The sequence below is a fragment of the Labeo rohita genome, unplaced genomic scaffold (genome assembly GCF_022985175.1).
Source record: "Labeo rohita strain BAU-BD-2019 unplaced genomic scaffold, IGBB_LRoh.1.0 scaffold_30, whole genome shotgun sequence".
NCBI classification, from domain to species: domain Eukaryota; kingdom Metazoa; phylum Chordata; class Actinopteri; order Cypriniformes; family Cyprinidae; genus Labeo; species Labeo rohita.
Window position 1 is genome coordinate 1,436,447 of NW_026129217.1, and position 14,616 is coordinate 1,451,062.

At 40.0% G+C, this 14,616-nt stretch overlaps 1 protein-coding gene across 2 annotated transcripts in view; it reads left to right on the top strand.

Annotated features, from left to right (window-relative positions):
* The window catches only part of gprc5ba (G protein-coupled receptor, class C, group 5, member Ba), a 34,937-nt gene extending 20,333 nt beyond the window's left edge, over positions 1 to 14,604 (top strand). For both annotated transcript variants that reach the window (XM_051102863.1, XM_051102864.1), the window contains 3 exons: positions 2,189 to 3,206; positions 3,285 to 3,397; positions 10,068 to 14,604. In XM_051102863.1, coding sequence (XP_050958820.1) covers positions 2,189 to 3,206; positions 3,285 to 3,397; positions 10,068 to 10,112 — 1,176 coding nt within the window. In that variant the 3' untranslated portion in view covers positions 10,113 to 14,604. The remainder of the gene's footprint in view (positions 1 to 2,188; positions 3,207 to 3,284; positions 3,398 to 10,067) is intronic.
* The last annotated feature ends 12 nt before the right edge of the window (positions 14,605 to 14,616 follow it).

Consider the following 14,616-nt stretch of genomic DNA (forward strand, 5'->3'; position numbering starts at 1 on the left):
AAAGTTGCTTGAAGGGCCCCATTATTCTTTTTTGAATAAAACCTTTCATGCAGTGTGTAATATAGTTTTTTTTATGTATATGTTCTGCAAAGTTTTAAAGATTAAAGTACACAACTTATTCTGAACTGCCTCAAACAAGTCTTCAGAAAATGACCCTTCGCAAAAACCCGCCCTCCTTAGTTACCAACAGACAAGACAGAGCAGGTTACAAACAAAAGCATGAATGAACAATAGAACGTATTTTATTTAAACCACAGAAAGATGTCAATACACACAAAGTTTCAAGTTTCAGTCCACCAATGTAAATCTACTCTCCTGTCTAATTTGTGTGTCGGACAGAATGGTGGATTCAGCGTTCTGATTGGTCAGATCGCCTGTCAGTCAAGCTGTTTGCGAAGCTCCCTGCAAACAATGTCTACTTTGATATGCCTTCAAAAACATTAGTTTGTGGCTTGCGTTGTGATGCTGTTCAGATTTTCATTGTTTACAATCCCAAAAGTTGAGGATGTGAAGAGCCTGTGGTTAAAATCAATTTTTACAATGATACCACAGCAGTAGAATGTCAACCTTCCTATCATTTTACTAATGACTGCTTCACATGGATATCTCTCATTACTGCAAATTAATGCAGATTGTCTGTCGTATTTAGCTGGGACATTCTGTTGTAGTTCGTACACATTCACCTCAACAAATTATAAATATATACATTGGTTTGTTATTGGAAATACACTTGTTAATGCTGATGTAGAGGAATTACACATTTACTTCATAAAACATCTTTTAACAATCTAAGAAAATCCTTACTACTGAGAAACATTCCTGCTTAATTCACCCTTCGCAAACCGCTTTACTGACAGGCGATCTGACTAATCAGAACGCCAAATCCGCCATTCTGTTTGACCAATAAATCAGACAGGATTAACTTTTTAGTGTACTTTAAACTTGTTTGTTGGACATGGCAACAGTAACTAAAGAGGGCAGGTTTTTGCGACGGGTCAATTTGTCCTTCCAGTGGACCTTCCAACTAGTTTTTCCATTATCATCATTTCATCATATTCATTTATCATTTTTTCATTATCATTATCATTTAGTTATCCTCAAATCTGGTCAAAAAGATCCACTTTCCTGCAGAGTTTTATAAATTGATTCATGCATCGCCATTCTCTTGGGAATCAATTCTGAGCTTAAATTGTAACTGCAGATGGCGCTCTAATCTAGTTTTTATCTGCACACTCAAATGCTCATGAAGAAGACCGCTGAAGAGAACTTGTGCGTAACTTCACCTCGGCTCAGAATGTTTTTATGACGTAAGATTATTGTAAACGCAGCCCACTGTGAACACCCTTGTAATTCGCTTCAACCTTTTCAAATTGTATAAATGATTATTTTAGGTTCAAGTGCATGTAAGAATTTGGAAACAAGCGGAGCACGGCTGTTTCTAAAGCAATCAGTGCATTTGCTGTTCAAAACTAAGCTCAGAATCGATTTGAGAAAGAAAAATTGCGATGTGTTTGGAAATTCTCTAATCAATGCTGAATCATTTCTCGATTCGCATTTCACCATCCCTACTAACCAGCATTAGCGGTGTTTTTTTTGTTGTTTTTTTTCAATGGGGCTCCAGGGCAAGATTTGAGGAACCCGAACTACACCATCGTTATGTTACTTTAAAGTGTTTTCAATCACTGAGGATTGAGGAAGCCTTCGATGCTAAAAGTCAGATATAGCAATGGCCACTTTGTTTCCAACACACATTATAAATTGTAGACCAATCACAACAGACTGACCCATCTGACCAATCAGAGAAGAGTAGGCTCATGGAAAGGAAGGCTTTTTTTTAAATCTTAGAACAAATTGTTTCAGATTATTTGAGAATTGAGGTGATGTAAAATGTATATTATGAATTAAAGTTTTGTGTTGTTTTGTTCTTTGTATGTAAACCCATTGTTGGAGATCTCCAAAAAAAAAACCACTAATAATTCATTTCAAATGCATAATGGGATCAAAAAGCCTCAGAAAAAAGTTCATTTGCAGTCATTTGCAAATAATATTTGATATAATGCAATGACATCCACACTTGAAATGGGACTTAGGTGACCAATTACATTTTTGGACCACTATATGTGTGTGTTTAAAATGTAAATTGTATAAAGACTAAGATTGACTCATTCTCGTTTTCTTTCTTTCTCAGATGTCATTATTTCATGTCGCGTTCCTGCTGCTCACTGGGCTGGGAGTGAGTTTGTCTCAAGATGATAAGCCGACGGTCCCATTTGGCTGCAGATTTGGACCTCCAAGACCATACACTCTCTTATGTGACCTGGATGCTATATGGGGCGTGGTGGTGGAGGTCGTAGCAGCGGCTGGCGTGTTAGCTGCCATGTTACTGTTGATGGTGCTACTGTGTCGGCTGCACTCAGTGACCGAGGCACCAAAGCGAAGTGGCATCGGTCCAATTCTCTTACTGTTAATGGGCATTATTGGGCTGTTTGGGCTTAGCTTTGCATACCTTATCGAGCATAACGAGAGCATTTGTGTGGTGCGACGTGCCCTCTGGGGTTTGTTTTTCTCACTCTGCTTTGCCTGCATGTTAGCACAGGGCTTGAGGCTGCGTAGGCTGGCGCGCGAGTCTCGTAGCCCTGGTGGGTGCGCCCTTGTTGGACTAGCTCTAGGGTTATCAGCAGTACAAGGTATCATTGCTGCAGAGTGGCTTCTTTTAACAGTGCTGCGGGAGGGTAACCCGGCTTGCGAGTATCAGCCACTGGACTTTGCACTCGCTTGTGTTTATGTGGTAGCGCTCCTGCTGGCTTCCCTAGTAACTGCAGCATTAGCACTGTGTGGAAAGGCACGACAATGGCACTGCAATGTCGTGTGGCTTCTAGTCTCCTGCTTTCTGTCCATTCTCCTGTGGGTGGCTTGGGTTGGCTTCTACATCTATGGAAACAGTGTTCTTGGGAAGTCTCCGGACTGGGACGATCCAGCATTGGCTGTGGCGCTGGTAGCACAGGGTTGGTTGTTATTGCTGTGCCATGCTGTTCCTGAAGCCCATGCCTGTCTTCGATCACCACCTCAGCCTTCAGCTCCAGACTATTTTGACACATCTCAGAATTCATCACGCATGAGAGAGGCCAGCCTTGACGAGGACATCCCACTTTCACACAGGCAGTTTGTGGAGAACCAGGGATATGCGTTTGATGAAAATGCTGCAGGTACAGCTAGGCACAAAGATTAAGATCTCATTTAATATACATTAAACAGATCCTAACATCCATCCTCTATTGTTGTAGGGTTGAGAAGTGGTAGCCATCATAATGGCAACACAGGGACAAGACCCAGCGCACCCTTCAGAAGTAACGTCTACCAACCAACTGAGATGACCATGATACTAAATGGAGGAGCAGTGAGTACATAACTTTTATATTTTTATAAATAGACCAAGTAAACAAACCTGTAAAAATTTGACATGTTTGAGAAAAGTAATTGACCCACTCAAGCTTGAAACAAGCCGTGTCAAAACTGCATATTGAAGATTTCTTTTTTTGCTATCTATTGGGACAGTAGATCAAGGGTGTGTTTCCCAAAAGCAACTATGCTAGCGAGTTCCATCTTTACAAATACAGTTCAGTGGAACATGTGACCACAGTTAGCTAATGATGTTTTTGGGAAACGCATCCCAGAACTGAATATGTCATAAATTAGAGGTCTGTATATATGAGTCAGTTTTAAGTCTTTGGTCCTATAGAAGGGCTGGACAACTCTGGTCCTGGAGGGCCACTGTCATGCAGAGTTTAGCTCCATCTTTAACAGATATCTTGCAGATGTACGTGTGCTATCTGGGAGTATAACATGCCCTCTAGAGGTGAAAAAAAAAACTATCATTACCTTTATTTTTACAGTGATTTATACAATACAGATTGTGTCAAAGCAGCTCTACAATGAAGGGCCCTTTGCACCGGAGGAACCTTTTCATAGTTCCTAGAACTATTGGCAGAAGTACCTGCTTTTTGGCGTGTTTGCACCGCAGGAACTAGGAATGTATTTAGTTCTGTGAACTTTGTTTGGAGGAATTAAAGTAGCTCCTACTTTAGAGTAGGGTCAAAAAGAGTTTTGTTGGAACTACGGCTGCCCCCTAATAGACAACTAACCATTAGTTGACGAGAAGAAAAAAATGTTATTAGTCACTTAGTTGCAGAAAAAAAAAAATCCACTGAAAGTGGTGAAGTCAAACAGTCCGTGACGGACAGATGGTTAACAGCTGGTCTATGTGGTAATATAGTACATAGGGGCAGGACATCCAAATGCTCATCTATTGTTCATCAACCTCAAACATGGCTTTTCATCTGAAAGATGTACAGGTCCTTTTCAAAAAATTAGCATATTGTGATAAAGTTCATTATTTTCTGTAATGTACTGATAAACATTAGACTTTCATATATTTTAGATTCATTACACACAACTGAAGTAGTTTCAAGCCTTTTATTGTTTTAATATTGATGATTTTGGCATACAGCTCATGAAAACCCAAAATTCCTATCTCAAAAATTAGCATATTTCATCCGACCAATAAAAGAAAAGTGTTTTTAATACAAAAAAAAGTCAACCTTCAAATAATTATGTTCAGTTATGCACTCAATACTTGGTCGGGAATCCTTTTGCAGAAATGACTGCTTCAATGCGGCGTGGCATGGAGGCAATCAGCCTGTGGCACTGCTGAGGTGTTATGGAGGCCCAGGATGCTTCGATAGCGGCCTTAAGCTCATCCAGAGTGTTGGGTCTTGCGTCTCTCAACTTTCTCTTCACAATATCCCACAGATTCTCTATGGGGTTCAGGTCAGGAGAGTTGGCAGGCCAATTGAGCACAGTAATACCATGGTCAGTAAACCATTTACCAGTGGTTTTGGCACTGTGAGCAGGTGCCAGGTCGTGCTGAAAAATGAAATCTTCATCTCCATAAAGCTTCAGCAGATGGAAGCATGAAGTGCTCCAAAATCTCCTGATAGCTAGCTGCATTGACCGCAGCTGACATGGCACCCCAAACCATCACTGACTGTGGGTACTTGACACTGGACTTCAGGCATTTTGGCATTTCCCTCTCCCCAGTCTTCCTCCAGACTCTGGCACCTTGATTTCCGAATGACATGCAAAATTTGCTTTCATCCGAAAAAAGTACTTTGGACCACTGAGCAACAGTCCAGTGCTGCTTCTCTGTAGCCCAGGTCAGGCGCTTCTGCCGCTGTTTCTGGTTCAAAAGTGGCTTGACCTGGGGAATGCGGCACCTGTAGCCCATTTCCTGCACACGCCTGTACACGGTGGCTCTGGATGTTTCTACTCCAGACTCAGTCCACTGCTTCCGCAGGTTCCCCAAGGTCTGGAATCGGTCCTTCTCCACACTATTCCTCAGGGTCCGGTCACCTCTTCTCGTTGTGCAGCGTTTTCTGCCACACTTTTCCTTCCCACAGACTTCCCACTGAGGTGCCTTGATACAGCACTCTGGGAACAGCCTATTCGTTCAGAAATTTCTTTCTGTGTCTTACCCTTTTGCTTGAGGGTGTCAATGATGGCCTTCTGGACAGCAGTCAGGTCGGCAGTCTTACCCATGATTGCGGTTTTGAGTAATGAACCAGGCTGGGAGTTTTTAAAAGCCTCAGGAATCTTTTGCAGGTGTTTAGAGTTAATTAGTTGATTCAGATGATTAGGTTAATAGCTCGTTTAGAGAACCTTTTCATGATATGCTAATTTTTTGAGATAGGAATTTTGGGTTTTCATGAGCTGTATGCCAAAATCATCAATATTAAAACAATAAAAGGCTTGAAACTACTTCAGTTGTGTGTAATGAATCTAAAATATATGAAAGTCTAATGTTTATCAGTACATTACAAAAAATAATGAACTTTATCACAATATGCTAATTTTTTGAAAAGGACCTGTATGTGGTAGCAACTTTACATGGCCACTCAATCTAATGTTAAGCAAAAAATGTATGTTACTGAAGAGTCGGTGCAGAGTGTGGAAGTTGAAGATTAGCCCGTTTACTGCATGACAGATGGAGGCACCGGTGTGGTCACTTGCTCTTAAAATAATCCGTCATTTTTGGTCATACGGAAAAAAGTAATGCAACCTTCAAATCTGTAAAGACTCTACGTTTATATGTGTGCACTCACAATGGCAACAAAATGTTGCACTTTTGTAAAATAAAGCAAACAGGATGCACTTTCTGAACTTCAAAACTCCTATATCCTTGCCCTACAGAAATGAAAAATATATCTATAGAGAGTGAAAGGTCTACTTTCAAATGAACCAGTTCCAATTTTCGTGCTCTTTTAATCAAATAAAGAGTGCATTTACATTCCATCTCCGTTATCATGAAGCCTACGACACAAAAATGGCTCAGATCATGCCAACCTTCATTCACCGCTTGTTGACGTTTGTAAATGCTGCGAATAAAGACGTTGCTGTTGGCCACTCAGCATAGTTCCTGCTGCCAGTGCGAATGCAACCACAAAAACTGCTTGAGGGAGAAATTGCTTCTCTAGGAAACACTCTGCAGGCTAGTTCCTAGAATTACACGGTGCAGAGGACCCTATAGTTTGTCAATACCTGAAAAATGGACTGTTGTTCTCTTGTGTTAAAGTCAGTTGATTGTTGATTTAGTGATGTCATTGTCCAGTTCAGTTCTCTTCCAATAGTGTCTGTGCAATCAGCCACTGATGACCTTGTTCATTGATGAGAATGAACTGTTTGACACAAAAGATTAAATTATGAAAAATTGTGAATTATGAATCCTTTCAAGGTATATTTTATACATGCAAAGGTTGGAGCTTTGCATAAATCATTTTGGTAATTGTAAGAGGTGTTAAATCAGATTTATGATAAAAAGTTATTTTACTTAGTGATCTTGAGAATATCACATGAATATATAATAAAAAAAACTTTGCGGTTTTATTTATTTTTGTTAATGTATATACGCCCAATGATAGAATGTGCCATATACTGTACCTTTATTCAGTGCCATTTTACAATTAGACTTAAAAGTTTTGAGTTTTTGGTCATACCATTGATTTTGCCAGATTTTCCAATTCCAACATTTCTCACAAACATTTGGTTCTTAAATGATGAGTGATGTAATATGGAAGAGTGTAAATGTCTCTTTGGTGGAAGGAGGAAATTGTTTTCTTTGCCTTGACCCAACTATAAATAGAACAAAACCTGCCAACAATGCAGCACTACAGCCAAAGCCTTGTCAGAAGCTGAGCTAACATTTATCTAAACAAGAGCAATATTTCAGCTCAAAGAGAATGGGGCAATGTGCAAATGTGAGTGCAGAACCAGTTCAAAAGCCAAACCAGACATCACCAGCTACCACAAAGACGACGGCATTAAAGTCATTTTGAAAAACAAAAAACAAACTGGATTGTTCCTCTGAGAATAGGCTGGTTGTAGAAGTATGAATAGCACATAGTGTAAAGACTTGAAGTACACAATGAACGATCTTCAAGCAGAAGGAGCAGAAATGTGACTTGTGATGCAGCCTGGAATGATAAGTCACACAATGTTTATTCTCTTAAGCCAGATGAGAACTGGTCCCATTTCTAAACATTTTCCCCCCTCCGTATCTGTCAACTGATGGAGTTCCTTGCCACCTTTACATTTGACTTGATATATACAAGGCACTTGATATTCTTTATTGGAGAAGGTGTCCATTATTTTTCCCTGTTTGCAGTTATTTTATGAAGCCTCCGCTTTGAGACAGCTAGCATCTATTGTGCCATTTTTAAGTACATTGATCAGCTCTTCCTCTGTAAATAATGCCTTAAAGCCATTTCCTGGAGAGGAAGAGCTGATCAATGAATTTCCACACACTCTTTAGTCAAATCACTGTCACAGTGCCACGGAAAGTGTAAAACATCACAGTCTTCACAGACCAAGAAGCAGTGAAACATCTGCTGTTATTCAGCTATAACAGTGACAGGATCCTTTTGAAATCTTTATGAGGACACAGGATATTGTGAAGGTCAGGGCCAGACAGCAGTACATTACTGAGAGATACTCCATCAAACTGTGCACTATAGTCAGTTATAACTCTGATTTCCCTGTAGAAAAATCCAGCATATGCTGGTTAGGTATGTTTTGAATCAGGTCTGCTGGTTTGAGCTGGTTTAATCTGGTCCTTAGCTGGTCATGAGCTGGTTTAAGCTGGTTCTTAGCTTAGGACCAGCACGTAATCTGCTCGTGACCAGCTAAGGACCAGCGTAAAGGGATGGTTCACCCAAAATGAAAATTTGATGTTTATCTGCTTACCCCCAGGTAAAATACCAATACTAAAACACATGTCACAAGTCAGGTAGACCTATCAAGCTACAGACCTGGACAGTCAGACTTTCAGAAGAACAAAGATGAAAAACTGTGCTCCTTCAGTCGAGCAGCAACTCAAACCTCATGGGAAAGATTTGAGTAAAGGCTGGGTAGTACCATTGCCATACTATTCTCAGTTGCAATTGTGAGAAATGACTAGAGAAATTTTAGAGTTCATACAGAGAATTCTTAATAATAATGTCAAAAAAAAACATACACAGACAAACCCAAATTAAACCCTGTGGCTCGAGCAATCCACTGAGGTGTTAAAACACAAAACAATTGGTCTGTGCAAGAAACCTTTCGGTTACAAGCTTGACTCACTAACCATTAGGCCACGGCTGGTCCCGGAGCAAACTGAAAGAACAAAAAGTGGAAAAAAAGAGAAGAGTTCCAAATTCTGAAACAAGGAAAGTTGGGGGAATTTGGAAATGGCAAAAATAACAACAAGCTTACATCACACATGGAAGCAAGCCTTCTCTTCACGGCTTCTCCATCTGCATGTTCCAGATTGACAGGACCATTTGCACCAACACCAACTTCAGAACTTCCACTTCTGCTGTAAAGCTGCTAGTGGCAAGACGGTAGTGTCATTATTGAACTCCAGCCAGTTTAGTGTTGCTTCAGTTCAGGTCAAAAACTGTGTAAATTTCATTATGAAACAAGTTCAATTCAGCTGTAAGCAGCTCTACTGAAGACAGTAGTGTCATTATTCAGCTAAATTTAGTTCAAGATTTGTTCTCATCCAATAATGTTAGTGCCATAAAATCAAAAAGTGTCTTTTAAACCTCAACTGTGCAAGCCAAAGGCGTCACTTGATGGCAAGAAACCGGTCCCACTCTGGTGCAGTTCGAATGAAATATGAATGCAACATGGACCAAATACTTAAAAAAGAAACAAAAACAACATCTAATGACAAGATGCAATGCTATATTGTATGATTTGACGACGTGGAACGAGCTGTGTATCCAAAACAAAATGAGCAGAGGACAAAGGTAGAACAATGAGAAGGTGAAGTGCATTTTATATGCTCTTTGTGAGTTTTCAGGTGGTGAAAATAAAAACATGAACAGCCAACAATAAGCACGCTTAGTCCAGCAGACGTCATTCGGTGTATTCGAATTGGTAATTAATACCATACACCAGGGGTCACCAGAACCGGTCCTGGAGGGCCGGTGTCCTGCAGAGTTTACCTCCAACTTTCCTCAACACACCTGCCTGGAAGTTTCAAGTATACCTAGTAAGACCTTGATTAGCTGGTTCAGGTGTGTTTGATAAGAGTTGGAGCTAAACTCTGCAGGGACACCGGCCCTCCAGGACCGGATCTGGTGACCCCTGCCATACACCAATGATGTGCACAGCACTGCTTTAATTAGAACACACCTTTTCCTATTGTTTGGGGTGTTTAGTAAGTTCTGTCACGAAAAGGCATCACTCAACCCGACCAATCATGTTGTGAATGCATCACTATGCCTTTAGATTCAGTATCTTTATGTTCACAGTCAAAAATGCCAGTGTGAACACTAAGCAGACCAGGGTCAAATGTATAATTTTCTTTTTTGGTCCAGACTTAGCGAACCAAGAGAAACAAACTACAAGTGTAGACACACCCTAAGAGGTGTTTTTCCCACTTATGAAACACCACTTATCTTATGTAAATGTCTTGTCTGTAATCATGCCTGCTTCTAACTGGCTAATTTTGTTTCGTATTGCTACAGGTTCCATCCGCACCTCCAACATACACGGGAAGGCAGCTTTGGTAAAGGAGGAGTCTGGGAGAAGGGTGAATGGGAAAAGTGGTGTAAGCTCCTGCACTGTAAAAAAAATCTGTGAATGCGGACTGAATGCCGCCAATGCTCCAGTGACACTGAAAGGACTCGGATAATGGGGTGTATGTATGTGTGTGCGTGTGAGAGAGAGCAATTTGACAAGCATGATAGAAGGCTGTTAAATCTGGACAACTCTTTGCACCATCAATAGCTGTAGTGATTTTGAGTTAGTGTTCTGGTAAAAGTATTGATGCAGTTTTTCTCCATCAAAACCGCTTTCCATTCCAACAGTATTTTAATTTTATCATGATCTCAAATACACCTAAGTATTTATCTTGCTCTGGCTTCAGGTTCACCCTGAAGTCATATCGGGCTCTGTATGTTACATGAAGAAGTGACAGATCTGTCTGTACTGCAGTTGTGATTGTGCAGTAAAACTTGGACATTTTATCATTCTGTGATAACTGGACACAGTACTTCGGTTTCTCTGGTCAAACTATTTTTATTTCGTGAGTTGTCTGTGTATGAATGACTGGCGTGCAACTGTAGTGCCAAGCCCTACGCAACATGCTGTGACAAATCTTTAGCATTCTTCTATGGACTCTTTAGCTTAAATCTCACTCGATTCTAAGCGACACCTCGTTGCAAATGGGCTGTATTTTTATACATCAAATTATTCTTGCGTTTCGCCACTGGAGCTGCGAAATATTTAATCAGTTTTGAGCTCTGCTCTAACAGTTATACAATTAACCTTCAAATACCTACTACTACTGGACAGATCCCAGTGGAAATAACTACGATGACAAAGCAAAGCAGGAAGGAGAGGACAAGGGGTGGAGTGTTAATGTAATTCAGATTAGGCTTGCCAGTCTGAATCATCATTGTAAAACTGCAACTCTAAATGGCCATATACACACTGCAAAGTTTTAGGGGTGAAAACTCCTAATGTGGGAAGCTACCCACACAAGTTAGAGTGCTTGATGACTATATCACTGTTAATAGGTTGATTTTTGGTTTGTTAATATGTTTTCGTGAGTGTGTCTTAACTTTTTTTTTAGCCTAAATAACATTAGAGCCCAAGTAGGCTACATATTATTTAGTCAATGTAGTTCAGAGATTTCAAGCCCCCAAAACAAAATAACAGTAATCCAGAAATGTGATTTAAATAATTAGAGTTGTATGGATTACTTCGAAATGTTTAAATTCACATAGATTTTTATTTTATTTACAAAAAGAGATGAAATATATTTTGTGTGTTTCAAAGAAGCTGAGTATGGGGATGACAAAATTTTCATTTTTGGGTGAACTGTCCCTTTAGGCACTGAAAAAAAGTGACGACTGCAGTATGTACATGGCCACAGTATCAGAGATCAGAGAACTGTGGTAAGAGCATCTGGTCAGTTCATTTTTCAGATGGGTCTCTTTCTTGATGTTTTTTCCTACGAGAGTGACAATGTGCTTAACCAGCTGTGTTCGGAAAGTGTTTTTGTCATTGATGTTTGCTCCTTCTACTGTGCTGTAACCTTCCAAAAGGGACAGTGAGTTGTAGAGAATAACTATGATTTCCTTTTATAGTTATGCATGCAGAGTCCTAAACCACTAAACCAATCACAAGAACGAATATATATATTACAGTTCAGTATTAGGTTGTTTTCACAAAACCAAGTGTGAACACTTGTTTGATTGCTTGGTCCAATTCAGAGTTCGATTCCACCCTCCTCCCCTTGTTATACAAGGTGCAAAAGGCAAATAATGTGCTGTACACTCAGTATACTCTGAGAATGCAAAGATGTAAATTACACGTCATCAATGGCAGATTATTTCCATAAAAGATGGATTTCTGGAGCCGGTGTGAACCGTAACCCAGAACCCAATTTGTGGTTCACTGTTGCACACCTGAGTTTCCTGAGACTTTACTGATCACTGTAGACGAGTATAGATTTGGTGTTGAGGTTAAAAGGTCTTTTTGCTTAGTTTTGGTTTCATTGTAGAGAGTAGTTCATCTTAACATGGTATCAAGCCTAAACTCTCAATAACCAGCCACAGCGTGACCAGGACTGGGCGAGAGAGCTAATAGTTATATGAACCTTTTTCTATATTTATTAATATTTCATTTTTTCTTTAAGCATAAGTGCATTTAACCCAAAGAACAAAGGCCTAAAATATACTAACAGTAAAACAGCCAATTAGCACTTTAATATGTGAGTTTCAAAGCAATAAGAGGTTAAGGAGGAGAACTGTGATATTAATTGTTAAAGGGGTCATGACATACTTGAGCATATCTGTCTCTGTCCATTTGAATGGATTTCGATGCTCCTCCTTGTAGGCTCATTATGATGCATATAGATTTGCAATTGCAGAATTGAATAATGGCAACCAATCGAATATAGCTATCAGCAGTGTCCAATCCTGCTCCTGGAGAGCCACTGTCCTGCAGAGTCAACGCCAACTTGGCCCAGCACACCTACGTGGATGTTTCTAATGATCCTGAAGACCTCAATTAGCTGGTTCAGGTGTTTAATTGGGGTTGGAGTTGACCTCTGCAGGACTGTGGCCCTCCAGGAGTTGGACAACCAATTATATTTTATATACTGCTGTACAGTATATAAAAAAAACTAATGAATCAGCTCTATAAAAACAAAATAAGTACTGCAGCCTGCATACACGCCTGTCTAGATTCATCTAGATGCATTTGAAACAGCAGTTTTTTGCTCTGGGTTCAAAATTTCTCATCCGATTAATAAAATCATCTCACTGTGCATAAGGAGATTGTAATAAATTCTCACTGAGATGATACCGAGACCAGAACTACAAAGTTCTCGGGCTGTTACTCTGGCACCTCACCACTTACTGGTGTGTCCAGTTTACACTCAAAATTGCCATTGGATGATCCGTAAAGGTGATCCAATGCTAACACATTGAAAATGAGTCAGTTTTGCAACTTTGTTTCATTTATACTTGCATATTGCACCAAAACATTGCTGGTCCAGAAGAAAGGGGCTGGGTTACCATGACCAGCAGGACGAAAGCTGGGTGTTCTGCATGGCACTGATGCATCTCATGCTAGTTAGGTGTTTGTGTTTGGCCCTGCCACGCTAGCGTTGCTGGGAAAGATGAGACTTATTCACTGATGTGAGTTCTGGCTCTGTGGTGTCTCTCTAGCTTGTGGAAAGACAAACCAGTTTTTAAAAGGCGCACCAGCTCCGAACCGTCACTGCACTGGCTCTGAACTAGCGCCCAGTTCACGCTGGTGGAAAAGGGCTATGTGTGGACAGTCAGTTATTCAAATCAGATTCCATCTGGATATGCACAAAATTTAATTTGGGCTGACTGTACTATAAAGGCTTCAACATTGCAAATATCAAAATTCAGTAAGTTGTCATGACCCCTTTACTGTGATCTACCAGTCCCTTATTAACCTAATTTACAGTCAAACATCTTGATAGCAAATGCTGCAAATAGTCAAACTGGGATAGTTGGAATGTGCCTCCATAAACAGCAGGATCCAATCAAACAGGTGTCATGTCATCTCATCCCCAGTATCTATCATCAATTTACAGAGGTTCTGAAGGACATAGCATTAGATTTCTACCTTGCTTAAACGTCCATGTGAGCATACACACTGCGTTTTTGCATTTGATGTGTCAAAGTGCAGTTCGTAACACAATGCAAGTACTTTACATGTTGCATTCTCAGAACTGTCGCAAGGGGTGCTATAGCACACACTAGCATGAACTTCCTCCGTCAATGGTTACTTTTTTTTCTTTTAGATCAACTACTGTCATGGTGGAGCAGTAAGTTAGTTAAACTGTTAAAAGTTACCTTCCTGAACACTAACATGTATGGTTTTATGGCACAGACAGTATTTGAAGGTAACTATTATCCTAGAGTACAATGAGAAGCTCACTTGTAATGTATTGATGACACATTTGTATCTACGTTTGCCTAAGGCTAGTTCTCGCCTCAATCCTGAGATGCAGGATCCCACTACACAGGCATTAAAAGATTTCACTAAAGGTTCTGTGTGAAGGGAAAAGGGTCCTGTTGTGTATTAGAGCCTTTATATTAATATATTGTTTGTTGTTTATGTTGTTTGGTCAGCTCCTGTATGTGTGTGTATATAATATGCGCACAAAACGCGTTTGTCAGGGTTAACATGACCGTCATAAAATAACCTGTGTACTGTATTTCCACATGACTGAAAATGAGTAAGGCAATGTCAGTGTGATTATAATGATACTGAAGTTTGGTTGGTTATGTATGTTCATACAGTTAGAAAAACAATAGTGAGATACGCACATAATGTCTGTTTCCTGAAATCTTCCATACTACTGAATTTCCCTTGTTTCTGTGTTCTTCACATCTCTCACCTCTTGGTTGTTTTGCCCTCTGTATCATCAGGAGCTGTGCAGTGATGCAGCATGTCTATGTTTAGAACGATTTCCCCGAAAAACAATATATATGGAATAAAACAATTCAACAACCAGTGAAAGTGTTT